The sequence below is a fragment of the Marmota monax genome, unplaced genomic scaffold (assembly GCF_021218885.2).
Source record: "Marmota monax isolate L192 unplaced genomic scaffold, Marmota_monax_Labrador192_F-V1.1 WCK01_AAM20220418_F8-fsc00008, whole genome shotgun sequence".
NCBI lineage: Eukaryota > Metazoa > Chordata > Mammalia > Rodentia > Sciuridae > Marmota > Marmota monax.
The window spans coordinates 195,588-215,244 of NW_026694432.1; the positions used below are offsets into that span (position 1 = coordinate 195,588).

General features: G+C 33.7%; 1 protein-coding gene across 2 annotated transcripts in view; it reads left to right on the forward strand.

Annotated features, from left to right (window-relative positions):
* The window catches only part of Faf1 (Fas associated factor 1), a 287,958-nt gene that overhangs the window by 162,977 nt on the left and 105,324 nt on the right, over positions 1–19,657 (forward strand). For both annotated transcript variants that reach the window (XM_046468956.2, XM_058570760.1), the window contains exon 11: positions 10,099–10,253. In XM_046468956.2, coding sequence (XP_046324912.2) covers positions 10,099–10,253 — 155 coding nt within the window. The remainder of the gene's footprint in view (positions 1–10,098; positions 10,254–19,657) is intronic.

The following is a 19,657-nucleotide window of genomic DNA, read 5'->3' on the forward strand; positions in this document are numbered from 1 at the left end:
TTATCCTCCTTAATTAAGTTTGCAAAAGAGTTACCACTGGCTATAACATGATTCCCTAGGAATTTCCAAAGAAGATTCTGTTTCTCTTGATAGGCTCCGTTCCTCTCATGCCTTTACCCCTGATGAATTTTCTTCTTCTACACAACAAAAAGTACCCTGGAGAACAGTTAAACATTTATACTAACAAAAAATCAAGAGCAATAAAAATCCCAGTGCCAGGGCTTATCTTCCATATGAAGATAGTTTCTTTCCCAGGCATCCCTTTGGGATACTGAGCTTTGATATCAGTAATCCTTTTAGAGTCCCTAGGTCTGACTTCAGGCCCAACACTTTTTCTAAATATCGTACGTAAGTTAAAGAGTACTCAGATCTTGATTTCTACTTGATAGCTCCATGACCCCAAATAAGTCATGAGCCTATTTCTAATCTGGGGAGAGGGGAAACAAGGAGTTGATGAGAATATCTACTTCATATGATTAAGGATTAAATGATGCTATCCATAATTAGTATCATTAATTATGGATAGTATCAACACTGTGGCTAAGATAGAAGGTGCTATTTAGCAATTTTAAACAAATAAATAAAGACTGGTTTTCTTATTCAGTTTATGAACTAGCTCTAAGGACAGTTCCAGAAAGGAATTTTTGAGAACCCCTATGAGCATTTCCATCATTATAATGCATACTTCATTTTAATAGTGCTAATTATTTATTAAGTTTTAATATATATGTGTATGTATATAATATATATTATAATAATTAAATATATATTAATGCATATATATTTTATATCAGCCTATTTTATAGTAGTTCTATTTATACTGCCTTAGGTTAGGTTGAAAGAAATCTAGCTTTTATCTTTTATCAGAGTCTTTTAAGAAAAATAAGTACTACATAAATCTGAGTCCATAGCTCTAGTTGTTGAGTTTCTAGCATCCTATCATCCAGAAGACCAAGCAAATAAACTTCTCTATGCTTTGGAAAATATACCCAATCAACTCTTGTCTGTGGTACCTTTTAAATTTAAATTCTTTAAATGCAGGACAATTTCTTTTTTACAGTAATTTTGTATGTCAGCTAGTACAGGATCTTTTGCACATGTGTAAGATAAGACCTATGATGCTAATATTTTTTTTTTAGAAAAATACACAAATAATGTTTTTTGTGGGTGAAAAAAATAATACAAATGCACTTGAAGTATAATATGAAACTTACCACAAAATTCCAAACTTGAAAGTAAACCCTATTAAATGTGTTTTTTAAGTGATTGTTAAAAAAGAAATCAGTAAACATGTATGTCAGTTGGAAAACTAACATAAGTACAGCTACACCAAATATGCTGTTGTATGCTTAGATGTTCCATGAAACAGTATATTATTAGCACCATTTAGAATGTATCATTAATTCTTTAATTTAATCATAAGGTCTTAAAACTATAAAAATTTTTAATGACCTCATTAAAATCATGCTATAAAGCATTATAAATTAGTCAAAATTTTATTAGTTTTAATATATGCTGCCATGAGAAACTTTCTTCCTTATTTACTGCTATTCATGTCATCTTTTAAAAATGGTATTGGTAAATTTAGGAAAATATCAAAAGAAATTTTCCCTCATGAGTTTTATCCATATTTGCATCATTTCTCCCAAAGGGCCATCCTGGTCCTAGAAAGTTTTGTTGTTGTTGTTGTGTGTGTGTGTGATTTATGGTACTGGGGATTAAGCCTAGGGCTTTTTCCATGCAAATCAAGTGCTCTACCACTGAACTACATCCCAAGTCCTAGAAAGTATTTTTTATTCATATTACCTATTTAAAAAGGATGTAAAGCAAATTAGATCTCTAAGTATTTCATATGTAAGTTCAAGAAATCTGCTCCAAATCTAATCTTAAAACATTCTATCTTAATAGTAAGGGGCATAATAGAGAATTATTAGGTCTGAATTCTGACTCCTTCCCATTTACTAGTTGCTACTAAATAGGTGTGTACTGTTAACCAGGTTACTCTACCTCCCCAAGCATTAATTTCTATATTTAAGACTTTGAAGTATAATACATACCTCACAATGTTGTTTAACAAAATATTAATGCTTACTGTGTAAAACATCTTTGTAATGTATGTGAAATTTATTTGAGATAGTTTGCTTAAAATCACGACAAATCTGGATTTGAAACTAAGCCCTAATACCAATTTGCTTTTTAAGTCTCCCCTTTGTTTTCTCTGAAATGGAGCTAAAATGAATCCTCACATAGATAAGTTATTCAAATATGCATGTTAGAGAAGATGAATAGGCCTATTTACTAGAATATAGGATATAGGTAGGAAAACAATAAGTGATAGGGCAAGAGAAAAGTATGGGAAAGGGAATCATCACAGAAATCTATGAATGCCAGCTATGAATACATTTTGTCGTTTTTATTAGGCATTGGTTAGCTTTTGAAAGATTTTGAAGAGGATTATATTGTCAGGGCTATAATATACAAAAGGAATAGTGATATGGTAGCAGTTGGCAAGATGGATTGGATAAAGTGACAGACTGATCTGGTGCATATTTGTATATGTGCAGCTATTGCACATATATAGTGCATATATATTGTATGTTGAGCAATGATTAGAAAATCGTAGGACATCATAGTTTACAAACTTTGTGGCTCTAAATTTCACAACCTATTCTTCTTTGTACCTTTTCATACACATGTATCTTATAGTATTCTATTTCTCTCCCACTCTATTTGAAGTGTTTAACAAAATGTAAAGAATAACATTGTTGAAAATTCATACCAGAAAGAGCTAATTACTCTAATTACTCTTGAAGAACTCCAAAAATCAATAAGAAAAAGGCTCTTATAGCATCGACTAGCAACATAAATACGTATTTCACAGAAAAGTTTTGGCTCAATACAAAAACATGATTCATATATCATAATATAATGCAGATTAAAACCATATTAATATGTAATTTCACCTATCAAAATACCTGAAATGTTTCTACACATATGCTTATGCAAATAAGAAAGAAGATAAATATAAGGATATCTATGGTAGCATTGTTTAAATAGCAAAAACTGGATGTCCATTAGTAAAAGACTGATTAAATAAATAATGGTACATTCAAACAGTGGAATACCATGTGGCCATTAAAAATAATTATGGGGCTGGGAACATATCTCATTTAGTAGAGTGCTTGCTTCGTGTGTACAAGGCCCTGAGTTCAATCCCCAGCACCACACAAAAAAAGTTACCTCATAGATATTAATGTAGAATATATATATATATATATATATATATATATATTCTACATTAATATATGTATGATCAATATATGTATGATCAAGATCTATTAAGTGAAAATTTGAGGTGCATAATAGCATATATGACATGGTTTATATTATAAAAATCACTTGTGTTAGGTAGGTAGGTAGATAAATAGACGACAAAAAATATCTAGACAACTCACTTACTATGACTTCAATCACAATGTTGAGTCTCAGGTTTATATACTTTGGTACACATGGCACTTCACATACTTGCACACTTGATGATTACACTATTCCAAACACATAGGCCATCTTCTCTGGATTAATTGGGCTAGACTATATTAACAATAAAGATGACTCCTTCTCCATTACATGAAGATAAGACTAGAGTCACCTCAAGCAGTAAGCTCCATGCTTTCTTTTGTGTTTATCCAATCCGAATCCTCGTTGACCTTCTGATGATAAGTCTTAATAACTAGAAGTACAAGATGAAGCTTTTTCAATATCTGTCAGTTCATTTGCCTCAACCCAAAGTTAATCCCCATTGGTATATAACTTAGGGCCCGCTGGTATAATGTGAGAATCTTCCTGTTAGGACAAAAACTAATCCATAAATGCATGTCTTTTTCTTCTTATTTTCTGAATTAACGATATAGTTCCATAGACTATCATTTTATATATGATTAAGGATTTCTTACAGCTATTATTAATAAAAGGGGATTTGATTTTTTAACAGAAAAATAAAATGTAATAATGGCTTAAGCAAAATAAAAGTTAATTTCTCTTTCTTTCATGAAATTCTGAGATCATCTGTCCAGGCCTAGTATGGTACCTCAAAGAGTCAGAAACTCAGTGTACTTTCATGTTGCTTTAATGGCAAGGTTTGGATGATGTCATGATTCAGGATGGGTATTAGAACTCCAACAAACACTTCTGTTTAAATTGTCCAGAACTTAGTTACAGAACCACAGTTGATTAACAAGAGTCCAAGAAATGTAGTTTTTAGTTGTCAGCCACTAATCTAATTAAAAAGATGAATGAGAAAAAATTCGTATCTGCCCATTGGTTCTTCACTCTTTAAAAATTACTAGTTGGGTGTTCTTTGGACAGACTGGGAGATTGCCACTCAACCTTTCCGCACTATTAACTAAATTCAAAATTCATCTTAAGTCCTAGAGAAATCTGTTACTGTGTCCCTAGTTTTAAAATTCAGCTCAAGTATCAATTTTATTCATGACCACTGATTTGCTATCCTTACCCCCTCACCATTCCCATGTAGGCTGAGTGTTGTATTTTTTTGACCTCCAGAACTGCATGGCACCCAGGCACAGAAAATTGAAGTAATTTTTCCAAGGTCCACAGAGCTAAGAGGTGGTAAAGTAGGAATTTTGAATCCAGTGTGGCTGCCTCTATTCTTACCATGTTATTATGTCATGATTAAATGCTTAGCTGGACCTGTGAACATCCATAGCAGTATAGTAGAAATAAGGGGTATACTAGAATGATTCAAATTAGATCCTGGATTTAGTAAGTAAAACAGCTACCCATGTTGGGTTTCTTAGTAGCTTCTTTGGCACATGTGTGTTTGGTTTGGAAGAGTGTTTAAAATAAATCAGTGAGATAGTGATATAAATCACTAATCTCTTTCCCAAAGTCTATTTTGCCCCACCTTAATTAAGTATTTTGGGGAAAATTTGAATATGAACTCTATATTAGATGATATTAGTGCAGTAATATTAAATGTCTTTGGTGTGATAAAGATACAGTGGTTATATCTCAAGAGACAGATACTAAAATATTTGTGGTGGAAGCATGTTATCTGCAACTTTCAAATAATTCAAGGAAAGAAGTATAAAAAGAATGATAGAATGAATATGGGCAAATGTTAATAATTGGTACATCTAGATAAAGAATAAATGGGTGTTTATTAGAACCAGTATATCACTTTTTATGTAAATAAACCATCTCCAAACTTAAAAAACAAAAGCCTGATAATAGTAATGATTCTGATTATTATGGTAATGATAATGATGAAGATCAGAAGTGGGAAAAAGAAATAAAGTCAAGTCCCAACTTACACAGAGTACATAATTTTATACCTTAATTCTTTTTTTTTAATTGTAGTTGGACACAATATCTTTATTTTGTTTATTTATTTTTATGTGGTGCTGAGGATCGAACCCAGGGCCTCGCACATGCTAGGTGAGCGCTCTACCGCTGAGCCACAACTCCAGCCCTATACCTTAATTCTTACTACTCTGAACTACCATTTCTAGAAATTATTTGTGATATCATATTAAAATAATTGAACACACAGATTATGGATATTTTGTCACTCAAAAAGAAACACTTCCATTTTAGTCCTTCACTGTTTCCTGAGTGTTCTGTGACTGGCTCATTTTGAGACATAGCTACTTTCTTTCAGTTCTAGTGTTCTTTGGTTCTATGATATTGTTTAAATACAATAGCCAATGCCACTCAAAGCCAAGTTACATTGGTTGCTGTCAGCTGGGCATTTCCTAAACATCAACTTAGTACCTTAGCTTCTAGATTGGAATGTGAAGATTAGTGAGGCACTGACGACACAATGAGCATCCCAGATACTATTGCCAGTAGGAGCTGCTTAATCTTTAATACATTTTCATGACTATGATTTCTTTCAGAATTGCTTTCAAACCCCTTTTATTTGCATGGTTAGTCCCGGAATCTTCATCCTAACATACTTTTTATTCAGTACCTGCTGTGGGGCCCTGCATAATAAATAGATGCTTAACCTACTTTGTGCACAATCTTTATGACCTTTCTTACCCCATGATCGTACAACTGGTAAATGGCAGAACTCATTTTAGAACAGAGCTTTCTATTATTTTAAAGCTTGGAGACCATTCTTTATACTGTGTTACCAAAACCTAGATCACAAAATGGACATATGAGAATAGTGAAGCTGAGTTGTTTGCCTTTATGATCTACCTGAGTTAGACCCTCTGCCAAATTAGAAAATACAAATAAAATATAGTCTTTTTAGTACCCCAATATTATCATTGTTACATGATTAAATGTTTACTTCCCAACATACCCACCCACCCCCAATTATTTAAGAGCAAAGGAACTTTGTTTTATTCATCTCCATATTCTCAATCTCTAACACATGGCACTCTGTAAATGTTATTGAACTAAATTATTAATGGACCAAAGGAAAAAAATGGTTATAGTAATGGAAAACAAAACACTATCTTAATGCTTTTTCTGTGTACTCTATGCCCCTTCTTCACAGAAGCAGTTTTCTGATTACTTTGCCATTTCTACTCTTCCAGATTGGTTTATGCCGAATTCAATTCTGTTTTGCCCTACCTAAATTAAGCTCAATTAGGTAATCAGAAATCTGAAACTGGACCTCGTTTATCATGCCTATAATTAAAATAGACTGTATAGCCCAAATTTAGTAGCATTTGCATATTATTGTGTTTGTTTTTTGACAACTGTCATAACAGCAAAAGAAATTTTTTTTGTTATTGTTGAATGCTTATCCTGTCAGAGAGATGAGAGCATTTTAATATTATTCCATTTCCCTTTTGAAAGCTGCTGTGGGCGTGCCCCCAGCCTGAAGATCTTTTCCTGATACTCTTTTTTACCATCTTCTTTCTCACATTCAGTTTAGAGTTTAAAGTGGGAATTTTTTTTAAGTGTGTTTTCCTGGCATCTCATGTTTAACAGTGTCAGGGGTTTGTGTCCCTGGAACGAAAACTGTTTCTCCAGAGCCTTTTTTCTCTCAGCTTCTAGTGAAAAGAGGGGCGAGGCGAGCCAGTCGCTTACCACAAAGCAGTGCCACCACAAAGGAAAGATTAAGGGTTTAGAGAGAGGTCAATGTGGGTTTTTCTCTAACTAAACACTTTCCTAAAGTTTCCTTGTGGAAAAATAATGAAGTCATCTCAGAGTTTTTAAAGAATTTTTATTTCTTTTTCACCGTCTGCATTCGCTTGTCTTCTCAGCATGGATGTTTAATCTTCCTAGGCTTTGTGAATTGGCCCAAATGAATAAGTGGTGAGCTGTCTCTCTAGGAGCTAGAGGCTTATTCTAAGGGCCTAATCACTGAGTAAACACATCTTTGCCCTCCCTCTCACAACTGCGATATAATAGTCGAGATTCTAGCACAGTAACCTGGATATTGCAGGGACCAATGCTTTGAAATGCAGAATAGTTGATCCTCCAAAACAGACAGTCCCTGATCTTCGCCCGCCTCTTTCTTCTTTTTTAAATTAAATATTGCCAAAGAGATGCTGTTTTATTGCTTGATATTGTGCATTAGTGCCCTGGATTTCCAAGTTTAGTTTCAGTCAACACTGTGGGCTTCACTTATGGGGAACTCTGCATGTTGGGTTTCTTAGTAGCTTCTCTGGCACATGTGTGTTTGGTTTGGAAGAGCATTTAAATTAAATCAGTGAGATAGCGATATAAATCACTAATCTCTTTCCCAAAGTCTAAATGTTCCATTACAATGTTCTTGAGAGAAATAGGCATTTTAAAGATTTAGCAATTGCTATTGTTTGGTGAGAAATATGCTGATTTAAAAGTAGACAGCTCTCTTGTTCCCAGTGTCTCATTAAATGTAGTTGCTGAGATACGATCAAGCTGAATTAGAGGTTGACATCCCTCTATCTTTTCAGTTAGAGATCTCCTAAGAAGAGGAGCTCTGAATTTGTTTGCAGCCAGGTTCACGATCTTTCCCTAAAGCAGCAGATTCTTGATTCACTTACTAAAACTGATTTAGCATTGTCATTGCCATGTGGTGTCTTTTTTTGCTATGGGGCCGAGGTTAATATCAGCATTCAGGTTGTTTTCCTCAAACAGGCTGGCACCTATGCTAGTTTAGGTTGTAAAGAAGTCAGAAAAAGACCTAGACCTGACCCTTGAGAGACTTAGTCTAGAGGAGAAACTGGTAAACAATTATACTAGTGGGAAGAGCTAGCAACGCGGGAAAGGAAGCTCTTAACTTTGCCTAAGAGAATCAGAAATGGTTTCATAGAGGCATTTGCTTTGAACCTTCAAGGTTGAGTCAGAATTTACCAAATAAGTATTTCTCCAACAATATATCTGATTGCAAACTTCCTGCAGACATCAACATAGATGAAGATACCCTGTGTCTTTCCTGTTCACCACTTTATCATTTGTACTTCTTCCTAGGCCTGACACATTGAGTATTTGAACAAATGCTTGTTAAATGAATGAATAGATGAATTAACACATAGAAGCAGGGTGAGATCAGCCAAACTATTTATACAGGAACCCTGACCTTATTCCTGTTACATGCAGTTTCTGAGGCCTGGAAGCACTGATGTTGTAAGCAGTGTAGCAGCTTCAAGTTATGAGTGCTCCCACATGCCTTGACTATGGTGTGGTGATTTCCTTGCTACATTGTAGTATCAGAGATAGAACACTAGACTTGGATTCAGTCAATCTGGTTTGTAGTCCCCAGTGTGTTTCTTACAAACTGGTTGTGGAATTTAGCACAAGTCAGGGTTCTAAACCTCAGTTTCCTCATATGCTAATGAGGTTAGTACCTGTTTTACAAGTTTATTCTGGAGGTAAATGTAAAAATAGTAGGATGATTTTAGAATTTTAATCTGTTTACCTTTGTTTAATATATTTACCTCTTTTATAGTACAAAATTTTCTTTTGAGAAAAATATTTTAATGATTATTTTTAAGGCATTGTTACAATTTGGGTTCTTTATCAGGATACTTCCAAGCATCAGACATCATTAGGCATTCATCAGTATGAGTCTTTATTTAAGAATTACACCCAGCAAATGTTTAGTTAACGACTACCATCATATTCCTTACTTAATATGAATGGAAATATCTTAAAACTTCCTTGAAATTTTCCTCTGGCAGAATTTCGCTTATTGGTTTATATGTTTTGTCTTTCCTTTTCCTGATAACTGTGACTCTTAAACTTAGCTCTTCTATAAGGTAGCATTAATAAGTTAGTCAACAGAATTTGGGTTATTTCATTTTTGACATTATTGTAGCTGACATATTGCAAATTATATTGTTCAATTTTAGTTTTTAATTTGAGTTATTTTATTGAATACCCAACTATGACAGGACGTTTTTAAGACAGCAAGTGTCATTTCTTAAGGACAAGTTCTATCATGGCCAAAAGAAAAAATAATTTTTCGTAGGAGAAACTACATTGGATATCTTATAAAATTTAAACCAAAAAAGAATTCATGTCGACTGCATATTTTTAAACATCTTTTCAAATGGTAATTAAAATTGCATATTCATAAGTAAGGACTTTAATATGGGAATATATTAAGCATTTTGAAATTACTAGTAGATCTAAAACAGAACTTTATTTCAGCCCTTTTTCTTTCAAGTAGAAGAGACTATTCAGTGTTCAAATTAAAAACATAAAGAATATGTAAGAGATGTTTTGCCATCCAATCTTAATGATTAATTTTTTTTCTACATAGTTAAATGCCTCAGAGTTAATATTTCTCTTTTACATAAAGATGTATTGAACATAAAGAATGGTAAGTCCATTTTATTTAAAGAAAATGCAATTCTCTTGCAAATTTTGCTTCCACATGTTAATAGGAATCTATGCTAGCAATCTGTAAAACTAGATGTAATCATACTTGCCTCTTTATTTAAAGTGTAAGGAGGCAAAAATTGTTTATACTGTAGATGCTTTAGGAACTCCAAATGTAAGGTATGCTTTTAGGGAATAGCATTTAATTTTTGTCTTTGCTGTTCATTTATATTGATTATGCCTCTCCAAAATGCAAGAATTTTTCATTAATGGGTATTTTAATTGATTGGTATTTTCTCCTCTTTGCAGAGAAAGCTTCTTGCTATCTACCTCCACCATGATGAAAGTGTACTAACCAACGTGTTCTGCTCACAAATGCTTTGTGCTGAATCCATTGTTTCTTATCTGAGTCAAAATTTTATAACCTGGGCTTGGGATCTGACAAAGGACGCCAACAGAGCAAGGTAATATTCTGTTCACAAGTTGTAAGTTGGTCTTCTGTTTTTTAAAAAGTCATTATTGTGTTTGGCTTCTTGTCATCATAAATATTTTTCATCTTTAGCATTAACGCTTCTATTACATTTCATTAGATAAAAACTATTTGTTATAGCTACATATGCAGTTATTTACAATTTGAAAACATAACTTTAAAAAGACTCTGCTTAAATTCAATAATAACCTGAAAACAAAAATATATTTATCTTTTTTTGCAATAAGACAGATAGTATATATTTCTAGTTTGTTGATTGTTTAAAGAAAATCAGTGTTTTTATGATGCTCATAAAAGGCAAAGCAAGTCTAACGCGTAATCCTAGTAGTAGGTTTATTTTTTTAATAACTTCAGTGAAGAAGGCAGGACATTCTGGACCAGTCCAGTGAAGTTGGTAATAGCTTAACTCTAGCATATGCTAATTGATGTAATCGCTTTATTGCACACATTCTTTTGCACACAGCCAGCAATGCATCCATATTCTCAAAAGAAAAAAAATCCCTTTCCTATTTGTCAGTATAAGTATAGTTAATTTGTTAATCATAATTTCTTTAAATGATAAGTAATTCTTCATATTTTACCTTTCTGAGTTTTCCATCTGAAATATATTTTCAATATGTGTAATTACACATGTGACTGTAACATCCCATGATGCTATTTTGGATGTGTTAACACAATCATAACACAAGACTGCGGGCTTATGAACAGGAGGTTAAATTAATTCATTTCAAGAAAGCCTATTATAGTTACCTAATTTAAATGATTATAGATCAATTGGAAATTATCCGATTTATATTTTTATTATTTTATGTCTCACTGAATTTTTTATTATCATTCAGACTTTGCTTTATGTTATCTGAATCTGAAAAGAAAGAAAATTCTTCCCTTAACTGTGAGCCAAAAAAAAAAAAAAAATGTTGAAGCAATTTCTTCATCTAATACTTAATTTCTTTAAGCAAATGGTTAGGAAATTTCCTAGGATGACTTTGTTCTGCCTTGGAAATATTCCCTGTTATACATAAATAAAGAACCTCTAGCACCTGTATTTGTTTAAATTAAATCAGGTTATTATTCACACTCAGTTAAAGGTGATGAAAAGCAGTGCCAAAAACAGATAAAAATGCAGCATCGAAGGTCTTTCATGAGGCAAAATACATAGACTGGAGACGTGGCTAAATCTTTTGCCATTCACTGGCAGTAAGGAATCTCCTCCTTTCCTTTTATCCACAACTTGATGAAGAAGGAAACACTATTTCTAAACCATCTGTAGTGGCTAAGTTCAGTGGGCTACCTGCTGTTATTTTGTTCTATCCTCCATTTAATTCCTTAGTTCCTTTTATTTTACAATGACAAAAAATTGCAGTGTAGTTTCTTTTGAAAAACAGTGTTTGAGGGTTTTTTTTTTTATGACTGGCAATCAACAGCCATGTAATTGCTTTGTTATGTTTTACTAAAGAAGTCTGTTAAGTAGCACAACTTTGATACACTAGTAATAAGAGTTTGCAGGTTACAGAGACACCTGTGGTGACCAAAGCGACAGAAGCTGCTTATTAGAAAGAGCCAGTACAGCTGTGTCCTATTAACTCCTTATGACACTTCTTTAAAAACACTAAATAAAGGCCTTGTTTAAGGCTTTAGAGCTATTTCTCAACGAATTGTAGGACTGACTATGAAGTATGATAAGATATTTCTGTCTTCATTTTAAAAAATGGGATATTTCATTAACTGTCATGAAAATAAAAGGAAGTGATATTATAGACTGAAAATAGAAACATCTAGGAATTCAACTTAATAAACATTTATAGGAAACACAGAGTAATATAGAAGAAAAGAGAACGGAATGATTCCTAGAATTTTAAGATAATTGCCATACTTATTCAAAGTTCACTTCTGTTCACATTAAAAATCAAGAACTATTTTAAGCTGTGTTCCATTCTCTATATTAAAGTAACAAAACAACATAACTCTTTTTGATGTACAGTTCCATCATTATTACTGTTAAGAAAATAGGAAACATTTTTAAACCTAAGATTAGCATTTATTAGAGTGTCATATTCCCAAAAAGAGAGTAAAAGTGGGTCTCCTTTGATACATTGAAACTAAGAGAATTAGGCTGATTTATTGCCAAAAATGAATGGTTTAGCTTAGCCACAATTTTCTTATCAGGTGTCATAAATTCATCTGAATAAAATTATCTAATTGGGTTTCTTGCTGTATGATCTTTCTTGGAATTTTATAAACCACATTTATCCAAAGGTATTTATCATGAAAATCTATTGCATCATTTATTTGATCCTTTTAACTTTAACTAACCTCAAACTTTCATTCTCATTTTACGGAAGACTGCTTGTGTTAATATTTGTCTATCATTGGGCTACATATCAAAAATTACTACATATCAAAAATTATGTGCCATCATTTACATAACTAGAGAGCTGAAATGAGGAAATACAGAAGTATGGAAATGAGGAAAGTACTGAAATGAGGAAATACAGAAGTCTAGGCATCAAAAACAAGATTGTAGGGGCTGGGGTTGTGGCTCAGTGGTAGAGCACTTGCCAAGCACGTGTGAGGTACCAGGTTTAATCCTCAGCACCACATAAAAATAAATAAATAAAATAAAGGTATTGTGTCCAAATACAACTGAAAAATAAATTTAAAAAAAATAAGATTGTAGCTCTGGCTTTTTAACTGTTTTCTATATAAGCGTAATAATAGTTTTTGAATAAATTTATGGCGGATAGTTTTTCTTGTCCCATCTTGGCTATCCTAGTTCTGACAAATCATATAAATGTAGAGAGACCTGGACCTGTAAGCTATTTAACTTGTATGCTTCCCTAGTGGTTTCTAGGACTACCACCTGATGTTATACCTCTAGACATTGATGTCCAAGATGGGAAGGATCTTGCTGATCAAATATATTTTTGCTTAAGGTATATTCTGATTAAGGCTATAGAAACATTAATCCTCCAAGCACAATTTACTGTGAATCTCTGGTGTGTAGAAGATAAATGAAGGATATTGAACTCATGTGAATGCTTTGGTGAAGTTACCAGGATATTAATATCACTTGTTATTATAAATTAAATTCTAGGTGAAAGAAACTCAGAATTTATCAAATAAATATATACATCCAATTCCATCTAAGAATGCTACTTATAATTTCAGTGTTGTATATTTAAATGGAATTTCTTTAAAAATTCTATGGTTTGTTGACAGCTGTATCAATGGATTTCAGGGCCATTCTTTCTTAAAGTCATAGGATGAAAGCCCTAGGTTATCTTAAGAGGTGCTAGAGGGTATAATTTCTTAACTGTTCATTTTACTAATGAACCTGATAGTAGGATATACCTATAAATGAAAGAGATAGAAACAGGTAATAGTAAGCAAGGGGACCTTGCAAAATCACTCCTGGACATGACTAAAAAATATTTTAAGAAAGTTTTTATATTTCTTCACATTTATTCATTGAGTAAATATTTACTGAATATTTAGTATAAACCAGGAATGGTGCTAAGAACTGAAGATGAAAAGTTGAGCAAGACAATCCTAACTCTCAAAGCACTGAGAGTCTAGGAATCAAGGCAAACAAAAGTGGCACTAGGCACAGTGGCACACACCTGTAATCCTAGCAATTCAGGAGGTTGAGGCAGGGTTTCAAGTTCAAGGCTAGCCTCAGAAAACCATGACTCATATTTTAAAAATAATTTTAAAAGTCACACAAAAGAGATAATATATAATGTATGTGAAAGGTGCTTTAGGAGTAAACCCCATAGGGAATTGTTATGCATAAAGAAGTCAGAGAAGGACTTTAAAGAGATGACATACAGAAAAATGTGAATAGAATTTTACTTTTTCTATTCAAAAATTTTTGTATTAGTAGCATTCCTAGACTGTTAGGTTGTGGCTTTTTTATTCTTTACAAAGAGTATTGGTATTATTTAAAGCATCATAATTAAGTATCTGGAATGAAGGGTCAGTGCTTGAGATAATTGTTGAGGAAAGAAAGATGGAAGGGAATTGGCCAACTAATGTAATCCTGTATGGTCTGAACCAGATTGAGGATTAAGCCAATAAACTGGGAGGGACAGATCCATAAAAGTATTGTTATTGATCCATCCCAGTATTGGCATATGCTTACAAGCAGTTGGTGGAACAGAGATCAAATATCTTTTGGATGCATAACACGTAGAAAACCATCATGGTTTAACTAAAACAGTAAGAATATTTTGAGTGCAATGTACTCTTAGTGAATTAATACTTAGCTGTGAAAGGATAATTTCTTAAAATTCAGGACAAATATCACTTCCTAGAAGCCTTAGCTTTCCTCATCTTCCACTTGAGTCTGGGTTCAAATGCACTTTCTATGTGTTCCCATAATATTCCTATAGTAGCTTGTTTTAATAGCACTCATTACAGTGTACAGTTATTGGTTATCTGCCTACAAGGTTGTCAACTCCCTAAGGGTGGTATATCTATAATCTTATACATTACATAATGCCTTTTAAAAATTAAATACTGGGACTGGGCTTGTGGCTCAGTGGTAGAGCACTTACCTAGCACATGTGAGGCATTGGGTTAGATCCTCAGTACCACAAAAAAATACCTAAACAAAATAAAGGTATTATGTCCATCTACAACTAAAAAATAATAATAATAATTTTTAAAAATTAAGTACCAAATTGGTAATAAATAATCTATAAAAAGCTTATTGTGAAAGCAATGGAAATTAAGCTTGGGTAATGGCAAGAGCATTGGTCCTCTAACTGTGTCATCTTCCTCTGTAACTACTAATAGGACTAATAAAACTAATAAAAGCCTTTGTTTCCTTGCATAATGAACTAAAAATGTCCAGGCTGAATACTTTGTCTTCTGCAGGCCCTAAAGGGGTCCTAAAATATCATGGCCTGTACCTAGGGCCATACATACCCTGAGACCATCTGAAAAAGGGATTGAATTCCAACCTAATTGAGTTCATTTAAGGGTTCCAGAGTTTCCTGCACAGACTTTGCCAAGTCTCTGTGCTATCCCAAAAGTAATCCCAAGTTGAGCCATTGTCAGATGGTACTGAATCTTCTGAAGTGGTGATGGCAGTGATTAAAATAAACATGTTCACGGAATCAACATGCTTGCCTGTTTATTTGGTAAGATATGCCAAGTAATCAGGCACATTCCATTTGGGCACCATCAACATTAACTATAAATAATACTGTGTAACTACCATCATAGTAAGTGTTAAGTTGCTTTCATCTATTCAAAATATTTGGACATATATCACATGCATTGAAACATTGCCCTCCATGATGAGTGGGTTCTTGACTAAGTTACTTTATCAAGGAAGGGTAGAGTAGATCACAGCATTGACCTGTAATAAGTGCATTAGTGGTTATCTCCTGTTCTGACTAGAAGGGCCCACAAGGCAAATATAGGTGCTTGTATAAATGATCTAATTCCAGAAGACTTAAAATTAAACATTGACTTTGACTAGGGTAGTGACATCTGGGTAATCAGCCAGCTATGAATACCAGTGTGTTAGTTGCTTAAGTGCAAGTTCCTGAGGTAAAATGTTGTATGTGCTACAAAATGGTTAAATCAGGCTTTGCACGCTACTTCTAAGCAGTATTCAGAGTAAAGAGTTCTCTAAGAACTCTGATAGTGCCCACGTTACACAGGTTGCATGCTATATGTATAATTCATCGTTAATACCAATGTTCACAAGATAGTTCTATTGCCTGTGGCTTTTAGCTTTTGAACTTAATGCCCTTGGCTGCTGTATTTAAGGTTACTGCAAACTTCCTCTACTGTGCTAACAGGTACTTGTTAGCCTTAATATTCAAGTAATAATTTTCCACATAATCTTTGGCAAGAGTTAATTAACTTAAAGCATGTATTATCACTAGGCCATCTTCATCTGTACTTTCCATCTTAGTAATTAGCCATATTCTCAGTGGCTTACCCATAATTCCTGACCACTCAGTGGTTCATGCCTGGCTGAAGCCTAGCTGACCATGTTAGCCTAACCCCACACTTCCATTTGATCCAGCAAATATAGCCCAGGTGTGGGGTCTACATGGGAGACACAAGGAGTGTTAATTTCCAGCTGCTATCCTAAGAGCAAATATGTATTCTACAGAGGAGAGCAGATAAAACAGATGAACATGTTGTGGTCAGGGTACTAAGACTTCCAGAGAGCCTTCTTGCCAGATGTCCATATAATTTTCTCCAACTTCTTTATTCCTTTTGTGCAACATTTTCCTTCCAGTACTTTTAAAGGAAGTGTATTGCCATCCTAAACATCCCAGGTCAAGGGCTTAATTAATGCTTTAAAATAAAGGTTCCAAAACACCAGGAGAGTTTGTCATTTTCTCTCTGGTTTGTTTTGTGAAGAGGGAGGAGAGAAGGTGAGGAGGAACCCCTCCTGTTCCATGATTACATCCTACCCACTCATTTTCTCCTTTTCTCCTCTGCTTTTGATTTTTAGTGACGGTCTTAACAGAATGTCAAGATCAATTTGCAGCATGGTTTAACTCAAGGTTTGCGTTCTGCCAGCAGCAATTGTCCCTGCAAACAATGCCGTGTGTTCTTGTAACTTCAGAAGCTTTTAGAAGGATCATGGCAAGGGCAGCATCTAATGACTTTATTAGTGTAGGGTTTCAAAATGGGCTCAGTAATTGTTCATATCTCTTTGTCAGCAAGTCATAATTACTGCTCAGCATTGTCCAGTAGTACACTTGTGAATAGTTTCCTAATAGTACTGAAAGGAAGGGAAAGGGGGAATGGATAAAAGGTGATGGCCTTTTAAGATTGAGAACAAACCAATCTCTATGTAGATGATGGCTAAACTGTTTATAATACATTCTTCTCTCTTTAAAATAGATAATCCTTTTAAAATGTCCTTCAAGATAATTTAAAATTACCAGTTTACAAGCTTCCCCCCTCCCCTCTGATCTGGACATTTCCCACATTTCTACCTACTTCTACATGTATAACTGCCTGATAGTAAGTGCTTTGAATCTGGTTCAAAGCATTTGGGTGGGGGTATTTTTCTCCATATTCATCTACCTAATGCTATTTAGGAAATATGCATTTAACTCAGATACAGTTGTCAATAAACAGTATATATGAAAACAGTTGTTTAGAAAGAATAATACGAAGGTGATACTATTGACAAGCCAGTTCAAAGAACATTATAAATTTTTTTCAAATCCTGTTTTTCTCATGCACTATATTATTATCTAGTTGGTATTTCTGCTAAGCGCTGTGTGCTTCGAATATTCTAGGTATCATGATTATAAGAATCACAGCATTTCAAAAAATTTTCACCATGTCACATTGCCTGAAATCTGAGTGTGACAAGCCTTGGGACCTTTATGATCTATTGCCACATCCTTTTCTGTTCTATGACTCCATGTGGTGTAATTGTAAAGTTATGTACAAATTGTCAATCCCAATACCTAATCGTCTTGTACTTTAGAATATATACATTCAAATAAAAAACCAATATGGTTGTGAGAGGTAGTTGATCCACTATTTATATAGGTTTCAAAATGTAAAGCAAATGAAACAAATTCCCAAAATAAGATATTTATAAACTGAAATATCTTAAAACATATGTGCTCCATCAGGTCTTTTGCTTTTCTTATTGTATGAAATTGAAAAGGTCTCCAAAATTTGTTTTTTTTTTAACTGCTGTGTCATTATTAATAATTTTTATATTCATGGGTACTTCTGAAGAATTTTTAACTAATCATAACACCTATGCCATTTAAATTAGTAGTACATTTTTCCTCTTCCATAAATACTAGTAGTAAAGCAGAAAAATTAATATTATAATAAAAATTATAAAATAAACAGATTTGTTCCGTGATTTTAAAATTACTTGTGGAACAAGATGTAGTGGCACATACCTGTAATCCCAGCAACTCAGGAGGCTGAGTCACGAGGATTACAAGTTCAAGGCCAGTCCTAGCAGCTTAAGGAAGACCCTCAACAACTTGGTGAGACACAGTCTCAAAAAAATATAAAGGGCTAGGGATGTAGCGCCTCTGGCTTCAATCTCCAGTAACACAGGAAAAGAAAGAGAAAGAAAGAAAATCAATGTGGAAACTGGATCCTTTGACATTTTGTCCAGTATCTGCCTATCGGTCTGCATAGACACTCAAGGTTTTATGTCAACAGTCTTAACGATCTGTTCTGCCAAATATTACCACCAAAAAGTGAATAAGTATCTATTAGACTGGAATTGGGGAATAAAATGGAATCCTGTTTCTTCTAAGTTTAGATAACTCATTAGGGAATAGATTTGGTGTCCTTTTCTCAAGCATATTTTTTTTAAGGAGAGAGAATTTTTTAATATTTACTTTTTAGTTTTCGGGGGACACAACATCTTTATTTTTTTTTTTTATGTGATGCTGAGGATTGAACCCAGCGCCCCGCACATGCCAGGCAAGCGCGCTACCACTTGAGCCACATCCCCAGCCCACAAGCATATTTTTTATGATTCTGAACTTGATAGCATTAAGTAATAGAAAAGAGTGATAGTTTTGTATTGTTCACAAATGAAGCATAAACTATAGAACTTTTTAAAAAGCCATCTATTACGAGTTACTATGAGCAAAGTCCTGTTAGGCATGTAAGAGAAGTGTAAGATGAGAGTTACTACATCTTATTGGGAATTAAACACATCCTTAGCAGCACAATTTGCAGCCATGTAGACCTTTTTCTCCATAATATGCTTGACAGATATTGCTCCAATCTCTGCCTAAATATTAGAGAGAACAGTGTTTGAGGAGCTGGTCTAAAAGCTGGACAGTTCTTTGCTATAGTGCTTCTTCTATAGAAGCCTTCCACACTTTCTTGGTTTTGGTTCTGGTTTTGTATTTATCTGAAATAAGCCTAACTTATCTCCTCATATTACATTCCACTGTTAATTTCCCTATAGCTTTCCTTTGCTCATTTTCCCTGCATTTTCTTACCAAATACAATTAATTCTTTCCACTGTTATTTATAAAATAGTCTCCTGTAAAGGTGCAAGAATTCAACAAAGTGTTCCAGAGGTTTGTTTGGTACTATGTACAAACTATTCTGGAATTTAATTATTGGTTTCTGTCAAACTCCGGAAGTCAACTGAAACCCCCTACTTGTTTTTCAAACTTGAATTGATAATAAACCATATATCTGCAATTTGCTACTGATGCAATTAATTGAAAAGATCTTTGGGGGGGTACAAATTCTATTAACTTTCACAAATTTATCACTCGCCGTAACTTCTTGTTTCTACTCTTTGATAATCCTCTTAGTTCCTAGATGTGTCCAACTCCAGAAAATTTTTCTGTGGTTACCAATGGAAACTATACCACCGCATATATTTTTATTTAA